Source organism: Prionailurus viverrinus, chromosome C1 (assembly GCF_022837055.1).
Source record: "Prionailurus viverrinus isolate Anna chromosome C1, UM_Priviv_1.0, whole genome shotgun sequence".
NCBI classification, from domain to species: Eukaryota; Metazoa; Chordata; class Mammalia; order Carnivora; family Felidae; genus Prionailurus; species Prionailurus viverrinus.
In genome coordinates, this window is record NC_062568.1 from 165,958,830 (window position 1) to 165,974,670 (window position 15,841).

The 15,841-nt window shown below is 42.5% G+C and overlaps 1 protein-coding gene across 14 annotated transcripts in view; it reads right to left on the reverse strand.

Annotated features, from left to right (window-relative positions):
* The window catches only part of FGGY (FGGY carbohydrate kinase domain containing), a 425,323-nt gene that overhangs the window by 186,993 nt on the left and 222,489 nt on the right, over positions 1-15,841 (reverse strand). For all 14 annotated transcript variants that reach the window (XM_047872219.1, XM_047872229.1, XM_047872228.1 and 11 more), the window contains one exon: positions 2,243-2,346. In XM_047872219.1, the coding sequence (XP_047728175.1) occupies positions 2,243-2,346 (104 nt within the window). The remainder of the gene's footprint in view (positions 1-2,242; positions 2,347-15,841) is intronic.

A 15,841-nucleotide genomic window follows, 5' to 3' on the forward strand; every position in this document is an offset into this window, starting at 1 on the left:
GAGCTAGGTCTGAGTTCTCAGCTCTCACTTAACAGCTTGTGGCCCTGGGAAAATTTCTGGACTTTTCTATGCCTTGGCTGCCTAACTTGCAAAATGGATCCTAGACAAAAAGGCAGTACTATCCCCATTAATAGACAAGGAGAATGAGAGCGGGGGGAGACCTGACAGAGTCCCTCACATTCATTTGGACTTGCTTTTGCTCGGAAATCCGAATTAAGTGTAGTAAAAATGCCTAAAATTCAGATTTCACAGGAGAAACCAGATTAGATGTGTCCCTGTGAAAATGGGGGGTGATTTAAATAGGTTTCAATCAGCGTTCAATTAAGACAGGCTAACCAGTGTAGACTCGTGTCAAGGGAAATAAGGACCAGCTGCCCTAACGGGTGCCTCCTGCTTGAGGTAGCCTGAGGCCTCTGCAGATCTCTTCCTTCAGGGACAGCTGGGCCCTACCATTAGGGCTGCTAAGGGGACAAAGAGGCTGGGGTTTTGAAAACTTAGTTAAAGGGGGGCCTGGGTGCCTCAGTCGATTAAGTGTCCGACTTCGGCTCAGGTCACGATCCCACAGCTCGTGAGTTTGAGCCCCATGTCGGGCTCTGTGCTGTCAGCTCGGAGCCTGGAGCCTGCTTCAGATTCTATGTCTCCCTCTCTCTCTGCTCCTGCCCTGCTCATGCTCTCTCTCTGTCTCAAAAATAAATACACATTACCAAAAAATTTTTAAAAGAAGTCCCACTTAAAACCTTGTCCACAGAAACAAATAATAGGAAAACTTTTTTTTTTTTTTTTTTGGCCGGGAGAAAGGCAGGGTCAAGGAAACCTATGACCTGAAGGTCTAACACAAGGGTCCCCTCAGGAAGGTGTCCCTAACCCTGGACCATTCCCGGACAGAGTCAGTCACTGTCTCCTTTTTGCCCAACAGCACCAGTGCTAGTCATCAGGAGCTAACCATTGTGAGGAACTTACTTCATGGGAAGCACATCACATAGCCTCATCGCCTGATCATAACACTAGGAGCCATGTACTAGAGATCTCCACATTTTGCAGATAAGGAATCTGAGGCCTGGAGGGGGTCAGTTCCTTGCCAGGGGGCGCATACTTAGTAAGCAGAGGGACTAAAACTGGAAACCAATGCGGCTGGCTCCATTATCCCCCTGCGCTGGGAAGCCATGCACAATGTCGGCATATCGCAGATGCTCAGGATCACAAGTTCAATCCAAATTGATACCCCGGGGCCTTGTACTGTATTGTAATGGCTGCTGTAACCATGCCTCATCAACAGGAGCCTTCAGGTCACCCTCACGTCCCCAAGGCTGAGCACAGCTCTGGACACGAGAAGAGGGGATCCATAAGTAAGTAGATGTATCACTATTTACTCAATCAGAATATTTAATGGTAAAAAAAAAAAAAGGCTCACTAGGCCCTACTGTCACTAGGCCCCACATTTGACACGGCACATGATTCCTTCCATGGCTACAGAGACTCGGCCCCGGACTGTGTCCACTCTAATCCTCACCCGCCTTCCGCCTCCTCCCCCCGCCCTCTATTTTACTCATCTGGGAAACATCCAAGGAGTCGTCCATCTAAGTTTAACAGAGTAATGACTTTTAAATAAAAATATGGTAGAAATGGGTACTTATCGAAATGGAATGCTTTCAGACTCATGCATTTAAAGAAGATATAAATTTTAGGGCAGGCACTAAATTTTAACTGCAATCTTGGAGAACGCCTTTCCACTAATTCATGGAGAAAAATTAACAAAGTGAAAATTGCTTATCAGTGTTCTTTTGAAGTCATGATACGCAGCCTAATTCTATAGATCATCAGGCTGCTTCTAGGGAGATGGATTTATATTGATTGGGAGAGAGCCCCGTGGCCAAGGAAAACAGACACCCCTGTGCAGAGGAGACTCAGAGACCCATTAGGGACAGATCAGCCTGGGAGGAAGGCATTGCCATCTTTGGATCCAATTTCACCCCTCACGCCGGGGCTCTCTGACCAGGCTGATGTCAAAGACAGACTCAAACCTTTTCATACTTTTTAAGAATCTAGCTCAGGGGGAAAAGATCTGGCAAATTTAAGCACAGCTTTTGGGAGAAGGGCTGGGCTTGTGGCTAAAACAGAGCAGGCAGGCAGCAGGAAGGGAAGGAATTGAAGGGCAAAGGAGGGGCCAGCCATTTACATCTCCTCTTGGGCTGCCCCCCCTCCATCCCCTGTGGTGGCCCCGCCCTCAGCCCTTCAGACTCACCCCCATGTGACAAGAAGATGTTCCACAGATGACAGCCAGCCGTGACGTCACTGGCTGTCCCTCACAGGCAAGGCCATGCCCTCTCACATCTGCTCCAATCACTCCTGCGAGAAAGCAAAATAAAACAAAACCCTCTTAAAAAAAAAACGAGAAAAGAAAGCCAAGAACAAGCATACAACACTCCTTTTTATAACTAAATGTTAAGAAAGCATTCCTGTGTAAGCCAGTCTCAAATGGAAACCAACAGAACATACTTGCCTGCCACCGAGAAGCTAGGAAGCACATTATGTCTATGCTCGATTCTGGTCAATGTATAGTATCTAACGTTGTAGTAATAATAGTAGCTGTAATTAGAATAATAAAAGGTGAAGCTATTGGCGATTTTGTGCCCAGGAAATACCAGGGCACCATGCTGCATATTCACATGGACGATCTCATTTTATATTAACCCTGTCTCAAGTTCGTATTAGTAATGCCACACACATTGGTGGAGAAACGGAGGTACGAAGAGGTTGAGTGAAGTGACCAAGGTCACACTGCTAGTAAAGGGCAGAGCTGAATGGATCTGATTTAGCACAACACATTTCAATCTCAAAGAAGGCACTTGAGCTGTTTGATGATTTCAATCTTTTTGGTCTCTCTAGGTCCCCATTCTTACTATTACTCATCAGAGAACTCTCAGTGTAAAGGGTAGGGTGACTGACAGCGAGTTTCTGTTAAAAGAATGTGAGATAATGGAGACTTTCTCATAAACGGTATAAGCTCAGGCTTCTTCTCCAGACTGTTATTTGTTGATACCTCCCAGATAAATGAAGTTATAAATGTGATGACAGAGCTAAGAAGACTATTTAGATGCACATGGAACATTCTCGAGAACAGATCACATACTGGGACACAAATCAGCCCTCATCAAGTATAAAAAGATCGAGATCAGACCACAACACTATGAAACTCGAAATCATCCACAAGAAAGATTTGGAAATACCATGAATACTTGCAATTAAAGAACACTCTACTAAAGAATGAGTGGGTTAAACAAGAAATTAAAGAGGAAATTTAAAACTACACGGAAGCCAATGAAAATGAAAACATGACAGACCAAAACCTCTGGGATACAGCAAAGGTGGTCATAAGAGGGAAGGACATAGCAATCCAGGCCTTCCTAAAGAAGGAAAAAAGTTCTCAAATATACAAACTAACTTACACCTAAAAAAGCTGGGAAAAGAACAGCAGATGAAGGCCAAAACCAGCAGAAGAAGGGAAATAATAAAGATTAGAGCAGAAATCAATGATATCGGATTAAAAAAAAAAAACAGACCAATGAAACCAGGAGATGGTTCTCTGAAAGAATTAACAAAATTGATAACCCCCTAGCCAGACTGATCAAAAAGAAAAGGGAAAGGACTCAAATAAATAAAAATCACAAATGAAAGAGGAAAGTATACAACCAACACCACAGATATACAATTATAAGAGAAGATAATGAGTAATTACATGCCAACAAACTGGGCAAACTGGAAGAAATGGACAAATTCCTACAAATACATAAACTATCAAAATTGAAACAGGAAGAAATAGAAAATTTGAACAGACCCGTAACCAGTAAAGAAATTGAATCAGTAATCAAAAATCTCCTAACAAACAAGAGTCCAAGGCCAGATGGCTTTCTAGGGGAATTCTACCAAACATTTAAAGAAGACGGAACACCTATTCTTTTGAAGCTGTTGCAAAAAATAGAAATGGATGGAAAACTTCCAAATTCATTCTTCAGGGCCAGCATTACCTCGATTCTAAAACCAAAGACCCCACTAAAAAGGAGAACTAAAGACCAATTTCCCTGATGAACATGGATGCAAAAATTCTCCACAAGATACTAACAAACTGGATCCAACAATACATTAAAACGATTATTCAACACGATCAAGTGGGATTTATACCTGCGATATAGGGCTGGTTCAATATCCACAGATCAATCAATGTGATACATCACATTAATAAAAGAAAGAATAAGAACCACACGATTCTCTCAATAGATGCAGAGAAAGCATTTGACAAAATACAGCACCCTTTCTTGATAAAAAACCCTCAAGAAAGTAGGGATGAAAGGATCACACCTCAAGATCATAGAAGCCACATATGAAAGACCCACCGCTAATATTACCCTCAGTGGGAAAAAACTGAGAGAGTTCCCCCTAAGGTCAGGAACATAACAAGGATGTCCATTCTCACATAGTATTGGAAGCCCTAGCCTCAGCAATCAGACAACACAAAGAAATAAAAGGCATCCAAATCAGCAAGGAGGAAGTCGAACTTTCACTCTTCATAGATGACATGATACTCTATGTGGAAAACCCAAAAGACTCCACCAAAAAACTTCTAGAACTCATACATGAATTAAGCAAAGTCATAGGGTATAAAATAAATGTACAGAAATTGGTTGCATCTCTATACATCAATAATGAAGCAGCAGAAACAGAAATCAAGGAATCGATCCTATTTGCAATTACACCAAAACCCATAAAATACCTAGGAACAAACCTAACCAAAGAGGTGAAAAATCTATATGCTGAAAACTATAGAAAGCCTATGAAAGAAACTGAACAAGACACACAAAAAAATGGCAAAACATTCCATGCTTATGAGTCCAAAAAACAAATATTGTTAAAATGTTGATACTACCCAAAGCAATCTACATATCCAATGCAATCCTTACCAAAATAAACATCAAAATAACACCATTCTTCACAGAGCTAGAACAAACAACCCAAATATTTGTATGGAACCAGAAATGACCCCAAATAGCAAAAGCAATCTTGAAAAAGAAAACCAAAGCAGGAGGCATCACAATCTCGGACTTCAAACTATACTACAAAGCTGTAATCATCGAGACAGTATGGTATTGGCACAAAAACAGACACTCAGATCAATGGAACAGAACAGAGAACCCAGAAATGGACCCACAAACAATATGGCCAACTAGTCTTTGACAAAGCAGGAAAGGATATGCAATTGAAAACAGTCTCTTCAACAAATGGTGCTGAGAAAATTGGACAGCAACATGCAGAAGAATGAACCTGGACCACTTTCTTACACCGTACACAAAAATAAACTCAAAATGGATGAAAGACCTAACAGTAAGACAGGAAGCCATCAAAATCCTAGAGGAGAAAACAGGCAACAAACCCTTTGATGTTGGCCACAACTTCTTACTCACGTGTCTCCAGAGGCAAGAGAAACAAAAGCAAAACTGAACTATTGGGACTTTGTCAAAATAAAAAGCTTCTGCACAACAAAGGAAACAATCAGCGAAACTAAAAGGCAACCGACAGAATGGGAGAAGATATTTGCAAATGACATATCAGATAAAGGGTTAGTATCCAAAATCTATTTATTAAGAACTTATCAAACTCAACACCCAAAAAGTAAATAATCCAGTGAAGAAATGGGTAAAATACATGAATAGACATTTTTCCAAAGAAGACACCCAGATGGCTAACAGACACATAAAAAGATGCTCAACATCACTCATCATCAGAAAAATACAAATCAAAACCACAATGAGATACCACCTCACACCTGTCAAAATGGCTAAAATTAACAATACAAGACACAACAGATGTTGTCGAGGATGCAGAGAAAAAGAACCCTTATGCACTGCTGGTGGGAAAGCAAACTGGTGGAACCACTCTGGAAAACAGTATGGAGATTGCTCAAAAAATTAAAAATAGAACTAGTCTTCAACCCAGGAATTGCACTACTAGGTATTTATCCAAAGAATATAGGAGTGTTGTTTCAAAGGGGCACATGCACCCCAAGTTTTAGAGATGCACTATCGACAATAGCCAAAGTATGGAAAGAGCCGAAATGTCCATCAACAAGTGAATGGATCGAGAAGCTATGGTATGTATGTACGTATGTACACACACACACACACACACACACACACACACACACACAGGAATATTACTCGGCAATCAAAAAGAACGAAATCTTGCCATTTGCAACAATGTGCATGGAGCTAGAATGTATTATGCTAAGCGAAAATAGAGAAAGACAAGTATTATATGATTTCACTCATATGTGGAATTTGATACAAAACAGATGAGCATAAGGAAAGGGAAACAAAAAAATATATAAAAACAGACAGGGAGACAAACCATAAGAGACTTTTAAATACAGAGAACAAACTGAGGGTTGCTGGAGGGGTGTTGGGTGGGGGGATGGGCTACATGCGGGAGGGGCATTAGGGAAGACACTGGGTGGGATGAGCAGTGGGTATTACACTTAAGTGATGAATCACTAAATTCTATTCCTGAAATCATTATTACACCATACGCTGACTAGCTTTGATTTAAATGAAAAAAAAAAAAAAGAATATAATTGCAACGAATGTATTCTTTATCAGTGAGACTTTGAAGACTTTAAGCCTCGTTGTTCCTTTCTCTGCCTCTCAGTCTCTTGTGACAGTAGCAGAGAGTTAGGGCAAGCAAACTGAACATTCCTTTTATATGCTATTATGAAGGTAAATATCAACTAAAGAGTTAAAGTGAATTCAGCCTCTTGGCCTTTATGTAGATAAAGTGATTTTTGGTAAATGTACTTATGGCCAATGACCCAGAGCTCACACAACTGGCCAGATGAGCTGAAATTAATGCTAACAATGTTGTGGCAGTTGCTTCCTTAGGTTGCCTTTGTATCCTCAAAATTTAGAGTTTTCATAACAGACCACAAAATGGACCGTCAAAGCTATGATCTAAATTGTACCTCTGTTTTGTACTGAAAGATTGCCTGGTAGATACAATTAAATGACTTTTTCTCTCTTTTTTTTTAAATGTTTTTTAAAATGTTTAATTACTTTTGAGAGAGAGAGAGACAGAGCACAAGCCAGGGAGGGGCAGAGAGAGAAGGAAACACAGAATCTGAAGCAGGTTCCAGACTCTGAGCTGTCAGCACAGAGCCCAACGTGGGGCTTGAATTCATGAACTATGAGATTATGACCTAAGCCGAAGTCAGAAGCTTAAAAGACTGAGCCACCCAGGTGTCCTTTTTCTCCCTTAAAAAAAAAAAAAAGACTATTTAGACCCTAGAATTACACATCATTTATTAAAATGGCCAACAAGCATCTTCTTCTTCAAAAAAAAAAATATTTATTTATTTTGAGGTGTGGGGGGTTGTTAGTGGTGGAGGGGCCGGCAGAGAGGGAGAGAGAAAGAATCCCAAGCAGGCTCCCTGCTGCCAGCACGGAGCCCAGCTCAGGGCCCAAACTCACAAATCTCAAGATCATGACCTGAGCAGAAACCAAGAGTCCGATGCTTAATGGACTGACCACCCAGGCACCCCTCCAGCAAGTATCTCCTATGCACAACGCTATATAGCAGATGTCGTGAGGGGGGAGCTGCAAACATTCCTCAGGACAATACAGGCAGGACGTAGCGCACGCTGAGGCAGGGCCGAGCCTGGGCTCCCGCTGACCTCCCCAGCTCCATGCAGTGCCAGCCTCGCCCCCCACTCTCAACTCTCCTTCTCACTTCAAAGACCTCTGCACTTGTTCCTCCCTTACCTCAGAGGCCATTCCCCTACTTCTTGGCCAGGCTAACTCCTGTCCGTTCCTCACTCAATGTTACTTCCTCAGGCGGCTTCCCTGGTCCTCCAGGAAAGATGGAGTCTCCCTGTTCAATATTCAAACCCATCCTTGAACATCCCTGGCACACGAGACACTGGTGGTTTTAAAAACCCTCCACTGCCTGCCTCTTCTATAATAAAAGCTTCTGGAAACTGGCCTGCCTCATCCACATGCTTAGCAGTGGAGCCTCCACAGAGTCGCTAGTGCAGAGCAGGAGGCCAAAGTACCGATTTGTGGGGGTGCAGGGATAAAGACGACAATTCCCTGTCCTCGGGGGTACTCACAGTGTGGTGGGATGGACACAGCCCTAAACGGAGCACTTCAATGCAGGGGGTCAGGACAGACAGGGCGTGGGGAACACAAGGACAGCTGAGCTCCCAGGCAGGGGTTCAGGGAGGTTTCCCCAGGAAGTGGGTCTACACTGCTGCATTCTGCAGGAATCGGCCAGGGGAAAGGCGGGGTTGGGGACACCTCCTCGGACCACAAATCCCCAGATATTAAAGGTGTTGGCTGCCCAGGCAAGCAGGCCTTTCCAGAAAGCAGGATCTAGAGGGCCACTGACAGGCCCTTACATTCCAACAACTTTCTAGGTTTTTCCAAGGCTTTTTCCAAATTCTACCTTCCCAAGCACAGCAACTTGAAAACCTCAGCCATTGTTCATCAGAGACCCATCAGCAGGGGGGAGTAAGACTCTTTCGAACTTCCCGTGGTGGTTATCACAGCAGCGAGGTCTCAGCAATCAGGCAACTGAGGTCCGAGACTGAGACTGTAAGACTTCCTATTGGCTTTCATCAAGTCCTCTGCTCTGCTCAGTACCGTGGGTGCCTGCAGACTGCGGTTCCCAGACTCCAAGTGAGCCAAGGTCGGCTGGGAGATCTGAGGGCTGCAGGAAGCGGAGAGCCAAAGCATGTCTCCTCCTGCATGATGACTTCAGCCCGCTGACAGGGCCGCATGGCTCTAACATCTGCTGGTGTCTGCCACCCTTGGACTCTGGTAACCTGTTTCCTTTGTCCCTCTAGCCTAAAGGGGTAGTAGCAGCTTCTATTTCGCTGATTTCCAGCTTGCTTTATGGGGATATAGCCCTTCTTGAGAAGCCCCTTCATGATCTGGGTCACCTTTTTTATGTGTACTGAATTCTATTTGTTAAATACTTAGAGCACTTTACATTTTTCTGGGTGGACCCTGAGTGACAGAGCTCCTCATCCAGGGCACAAAGGCTTTTGCACAGGAAGAAACCCTAGATATGAGCTAGTATGAATTGAGCTCGTTTTACACACCCCTCCCCATGCATGTCTCATTTTATTCTTCCAACTGTTATCAACCTCATTTCAGAGATGAGGAAATGGAAGCTTACAAATGAGGAGAGGAACTTAACCAACTTCACAAAGCTCACAAGAAGCAGGGCTGGGCTTCATATCCAGGCAGTCTGATTTCAAACTGCTGGTTCTTAGGTTTTTTCTCCAAGGTAAAAACCCAATAATTAGTGGCTGATATTTACTTATCTGTATATCTCAAAATATTGATGTCTTAAAGATGCTGATGCTGAGATCCCTGACAGGAGAGAGCGTAGCCACTGCTGGTCCACAGTGTTATAAATAAGTTCAAGGAATTTCTGATGATGACCTATATTTACTGGCTCCACATACATAAAGCACAGGCGAAGCATATCTCACAGGGTTTCAAATAGCAAAATGGGGGGAAAAAGAAGTCTGTGACAAATATTTCTTTGTTTCTTCTCCAGTAGATTCATTGTTGATATTCTAGGCTGGGACTCTGAGAACTAGGGTGTCGTATAGGAGAGGAGTGGAATTTGGAGACAGGAAGACCTGTTATAAAATGAAGAAAATGGCAATGTCATATGGTTGCTCTGATACTGAGCAGATGTTTAAAAATAAAAGTTTGGTTAATGGTAGCTATGTCTCCATCACCACTACCACAGTGACCCCAGTACCAGCTCATCATCAGCATCAACATCATCTGAATTATTTCCCAAGAGATAGTGGTCTCCTTTCATGTCTTTCTAGCAAACATATAAGACATCTAAGATCGGCTGAGTACTGGGCCAAGCTCTTCAAATGTTATCTCACTTAATTTCCATAACATCCATAAAGCATACATATTCTTTCCCCCCTTCAACATATGCAGAAGGAAAGGATCAGAGAGTTCAAGTAACAGGCCCAAGGTGATACAGATAGAAGGAGGAATGTCAGGATTTGACCTTGTCCTGCCCGATTCCAAAGCCCATGTTCTTTCTCTACTCCTCCAATTTTTGATGTTAGACTGTCTCATATAAAGGAAATACCTTTCTAAGTGTTGGCACACCATGGAACATTGGTAAGAGCCATGGGTTTAGAGTTAGAAAATCTGAGTTTTAGCCATACATTCTGCCATTGTACATCATAGTTTGAACTGTTCCATCACATTCACAACGGAAGACATGGATCATAAATGGAGATCCTTTCTCAGCCATTCTCAGTACACAATACACACGGTGCTTCTTCAAACAACCAAGTCAAGTTTCCCCTTTCCTGGCAACAGGAAGGCAGAAAAATGCATCCCCAAATCCTACATTCTCAAGCTCCGAGATGTGGATAACCTCAGGTCAGGCGTGTCTAACATGGGTAAGAGGCAGGTCATGTCCAATTTCTCTCAGGAGAAGCCCTCTAACCCTGCCTCACGTCCACCCTATTCAATAGCAGTGCGTAGCTGATGCCCGCTGTGAGGCCACATGAATCCAAGAGCTGACATATCTCATTCTTCCTTTGGCCACATAGAGCTTGGAGGGGCCTTCCCTGAGAAAAGAGGCCCAAAGCAGGGAAAGCAACAAAGGGCAGAAGGAGATTTCTCTTTCTGAATAAATACATTTCACAATCCAAAGAGGACTCACAGGCTGCACTCGTACATCAGGAAACAATTCACGAGACACGATTTTGACAAGCACAGCCCTCAACACTGCTGGGGCCCTTCATATGACGATCAAGTATCAGCTTCTTTAAAGCAGAAAGTTTAAAGGGCAAAATGAGCAGCTGAAGAAATCAGCACACACACACACACACACACACACACACACACACACACACACACAAAGTGAGACATTCAATCGTATTTTCCCTGAAAGTTGCATAACGCTCAGCGGTGGTAGTTGCTCAATAAACTTTTGAATGAAAAAAATAATCAGAAAAACAAGCTTGCTGAGTCAATGAATCAATGCAAGTCTTATTTAATGATTCCTACTCCTCCACATACACAGACCACAGTACCTATCAGGATTATGTTTTAGAACAAAATTAAGAAGAAAAAATTAAAACCTCCTGTACAACTCTCCTGTTTAGCCTATGTGCTGTCTCTCTCCCTCTCCCCTATCTACCAACCATCCATCATTCCTTCCATCCATCTTTAAAATATCTACAATATTCATGTAAAAGAAAAAAGAAATGGCAAATGTTACAATTAAGAGTAAGTTATCCTGTAATTTATCAAGCCACACTGCTTTGAACACTTTAGAGGATTATATGGAAGAAAAGCATCTCAAGTTCTAGCATTTGTGTTAGAATTATCTCATACTTGACAGCTATATAAAGTACTTTATAACTTGCAAAGCATCCTCAAACACTGTACCCTTCATTTAGCTTTTAGAAAATCCTGCGATATGTTATTTTCTCTCCAGATCAGAGTCGAAGAAACTGAATTTCAGAGACGTGAAGTCACTTAGTCAAGTTTATTTAGCTACTGAGAGGCAGAGCTACAGCTCACACTAAGGTTTTTTAGCCTCCCGGTCTGCAGTTTTTTTCCCCATGTTTGAAAATAAAAGATCTGCTACAGATGTGTTGGCATCTTGAAAAAGATTCTCTTGAAATAACAGCCTCAGACACCTTCTCCAAAGAGAAAAAGAATGAAAAGGGTTTTGAACATTACCTAAGACTGTATCATTTTAGATTGCAGACTTGGCCAGTTAGAGGCATGAATGGAGTGACAAATTCCATCAAATGTGTGGTTCTACCAAGCTTAGTTGTTCCTAAAAGGTTGATAGGATCCCTGGGAGGAGGCTCTCTAGAAACCACCAGCCTCACGTATGCAAAACCTGTACCAATAACTGTCAGCTCCTGGAAGGGCAGGAACCATATCGAAGACATTTGCTCTGCAGGGGACTAAACACTAGTCTATATGCAAGCAAGCACTGAATTCTATTCTTCTGACTAATGCTCATTCATGTTATATAGAGTACAACCCATGGGGTTGGCATTACAGTGTTGTGTTTCAAGGCATGGACTCGTTCATCATGTGACCTTAATCACGTTTCTAATCTTTATGCTTCGGTTTCCCCATCTATATAATATGAATAATGGTATCCTCTTCTAGGATTGTTACAAGGATTAGATGTGTTAACGTATGCAAAGTGCTGTCCAATAGAGGGAACACTTGGAGATGATGGAAATGTTCTCTATCTGCACGGTCCCCTAGAGTAGTCACCAGGCCCGTGTAGCAATTGAAAATGTGGATAGCACAACTGAGGGACTGACTTCTCTATTTTATTCAACTTTAATTATTTTAAATAGCCACATGTGGCTAGTGGATACTGTACTAGACAGTGCAGGTCAAAGCATGCCCAGCACTCTATGACTGGCTTGGTGTTTTTATTATTGTAGTTATTCTGTCCTCAGACTGAGAGCCTTGACTCCTCACTTATATGCTCTTGGGCAAATGCCTCATCTTTAGAACCTCAATTTCAGTATCTGCAGATTCTGGAACAACAACACTTACCTTACAAAACTGCTGTGGGAATAAGGTGAGATGCACGTGGAACATACCAGCACTCAACAAATAAGAGCTATGAAATCCAGGACCTATAGAAGTGCTTGGCGCAAGTTTAACAGTCCTTCCACTTTATTCCTGAATGTGTCTTGCCCATTCTTACCATTGATCATTTGCTCATGCTGTTCTCTGGTTTAGAACATTTTTTCTATAATATGCTCCACTCCCAACAATCTACCTGGGGAACATGGGCTTCGTTTTACATTTTTAAAATGTTTTCTTTTAGATGTTTTTGAGAGAGACAGAGAAAGAGAGAGAGAGAGAGAGAGAGCGTGGTAGGGGCAGAGAGAGAGGAAAGCACAGAATCTGAAGCGGTCTCCAGGCTCTGAGCTGTCAGCACAGAGCCTGATGCCGGGCTCGAACCCAGGAACCAGGAGATCATGACCTGAGCTGAAGTCAGATGCTTAACCAACTGAACCACCCAGGCGCCCCAAAGGGCTACATTCTCAAGATTCAACTCTTTCATCAGAAGTCTTCCCTGGTCACACCTTTCCCCATCCCTCCAGGAACTCTAGCCAGGGAGAATCAACAGATCCTCTTTCATTATACCCCACTCCCTGACACTGTCCAGATTCTATCCGTGTATCTATAATTTCTTTGTGTGCACAGCTGTCTTCCTCTACTAGACTATGAGAAGACTGAGGGCAAGGCAGGCCTTGACACTGCAGTGGCTCCGTAATTTTTGTTGCTGTTGTTGGTCAATACATGAATGAATGGATGTGGCCTAAGATGGATACTTGTAAAGCATAAGGGGTTTTCTAGATAAAAGGAACAAATGTAATCATGCAAAAAATGCTCTGTGTCTTAAATATGATAATGATGAAAAATACTGAAGAGTTTTGAGTGACAGCTCATGGGTAATAGTGAAATTATTACTGGAGCCTCACAACACACCTCCTTTAGAAGAGTCAAAATCACTGGTAAAGAGGAAAAGCACTGAGATCCTTATACTTACTGAAAGATAGCTTTGTGCCTCACATTTTGCAAAATTGTTGTATTAAACTCTTACAACGATCTTGAGAGGTAGTTATTACTGCACTGTTTTACTAACAGGGAAAATGAAACCAAGGTTATCAAGTAATTTGTGCAAGGTCCCTCACTGCGAGAGAGAGAGAGAGAGAGAGAGAGAGAGAGAGAGAGAGAGAGTGTGTGTGTGTGTGTCGGGGAGAGGGTATCACATGCAAATCTACCCAACTCTAAATCCTATGGCGTCTACAAAAAAACAAGTTCCTTTCTTTTCAACTATGAGCAGGAATGCGAAGTATTCACACTCGGCATAGCTGAACTCAGATCCCTTTCAGGATTTATTGTTATAATGCCACTGCAGCAGTCCAAAGGGTTCATCTCAAGCCCAACACATGAAGGGGAGTGAAACAGCTGAAAAGATTTCTGTGATCCTAGTGTTTGATGAAACATCACCTTGGCTTTGAAAGAAATGTGGTTTAGAATTCACCCAATCTAAATCCTGAAATAGACTTATCTTAAAAAAAACAAAACAAACAAACAAACAAACAAAAAACCAAAAGCCCTATGTGGTAAGTCTACAAAGAAATTTTACACACCTGGACAGAGCCATCGTCCCCCGCCCCCACACCACACCCGCCACAGAACCAGAAAGATAATATGGAAGATGGGGACAGACTTTCACTGATATTTGAAATGAGATGCGGACAGACTTTCACTAGATATTTGAACTAGTCAGGGCAGAATGGTTAAGAACAAGGGCTCTAGAAATGGACTCCCTGATTTAAAGTCTGACAAGCTGGTCACATCACTTCACCTTCCTGTGTGTCAGTTCCCTCATCTATAAAACTGGAAAAATTATCATGTCTAACTCATAAAGCTATTGTGACAATTAAGGGAGAAGAACAGTGCCTGGAACACAGTTTACTCGGTATCTTTGCCATTGTTGTGACTAATGACAACTCTCGATCTTTGGTGCTAATAGCAGGGCTTGGCGGGAGAGGGCAGGCACACGTGCTCAGTGTGCTGCGTGCTTTGTCTGAGTTGTTTGGGTTTATTTGGATTGACTGAACCTTTTTTTTTCCCCCTTTCTGTCCTTGAGTACACTCCTGGTGACACAATAATGGGGGGCCCAGGGGAATAAGGAAGATAAGGTACCAGATAGCCGCAACAATCCAGGATAACATTTTGAACATGGTTGAGAATAAACCAAAAGCTGTTTTTATCTCTAAAAGCCACAATAACGTGTAGCACTATTCATACTGCAATTCAACATGGCGATGGCATTTATCATTTCTGTCTAAACGCTGCACTCTTCCCTGACTTGCACCAATCAGGAACCAATACAAGAGCCCAGAGAACAAAGAACTGACCTTCAGATAACTGGGTCCCCCTTCCCTGTTCCTCCCTTCTAGCCAGAAAGATCAAATCTCGAAGGTAGACTAGTATGTAATAGCTTGGAAATCTGAGCCTTACAGAGAGCTAGCAAAATCCACAGGAAAGACAAAGCAAAAACTTGGTTTCAAAAATTCCTTTCTTTGTAACCTCAATACAGCCTCCAGATTACTTGGGACATTCTCATATATGACCTCATAAGAGAAAATTTTTCACTTTGAGGCATTAGACATGGTAAAGGGTCAGGCTGCAATCCAATGCAAACGGCCAAGGTAACACATGAACGTTACTTTCTAAAATACAGAAATCAAAAGAAAGAGGACTGGCCCAAGTATAACAAATGTATCTTATGACACAAATCCTTAAGCAGATCTGAAACTGTGACTCTAAATCACACAGCTTCCTTCTGTTATCTTATAAATTAAATTACTTCACCAACTATATACCGATTCCCAATTATAAGCCAGGCACTACGTTTCACGCTAGAAATCTATAGATGTAAGTTGTTTCCTTTTGTTCTGCAAGGTCCCAGTCTAGTAAGGGGTGGAGAGATATGTAGGCAGACACTCATAAGACAGTAGGGAACAACCGAGGACTCAGATCTGAGTAGGTCTAACAGACGTATGGAGCCCTGGCCCATGACCTACCCTGGAGAGTAGGGTAGGACCTACTAAAGGAGGTGAGGCAGGAGTTATGTCAGTCAGGATGGGGAGGAGATAGGGAGGGAAAGGCATTTCTGGTAGAACTTGAGACAAAATAAAAAAGAGAAGTAGACGACACAAGGTCACTGAGCCACATGGTCTGAA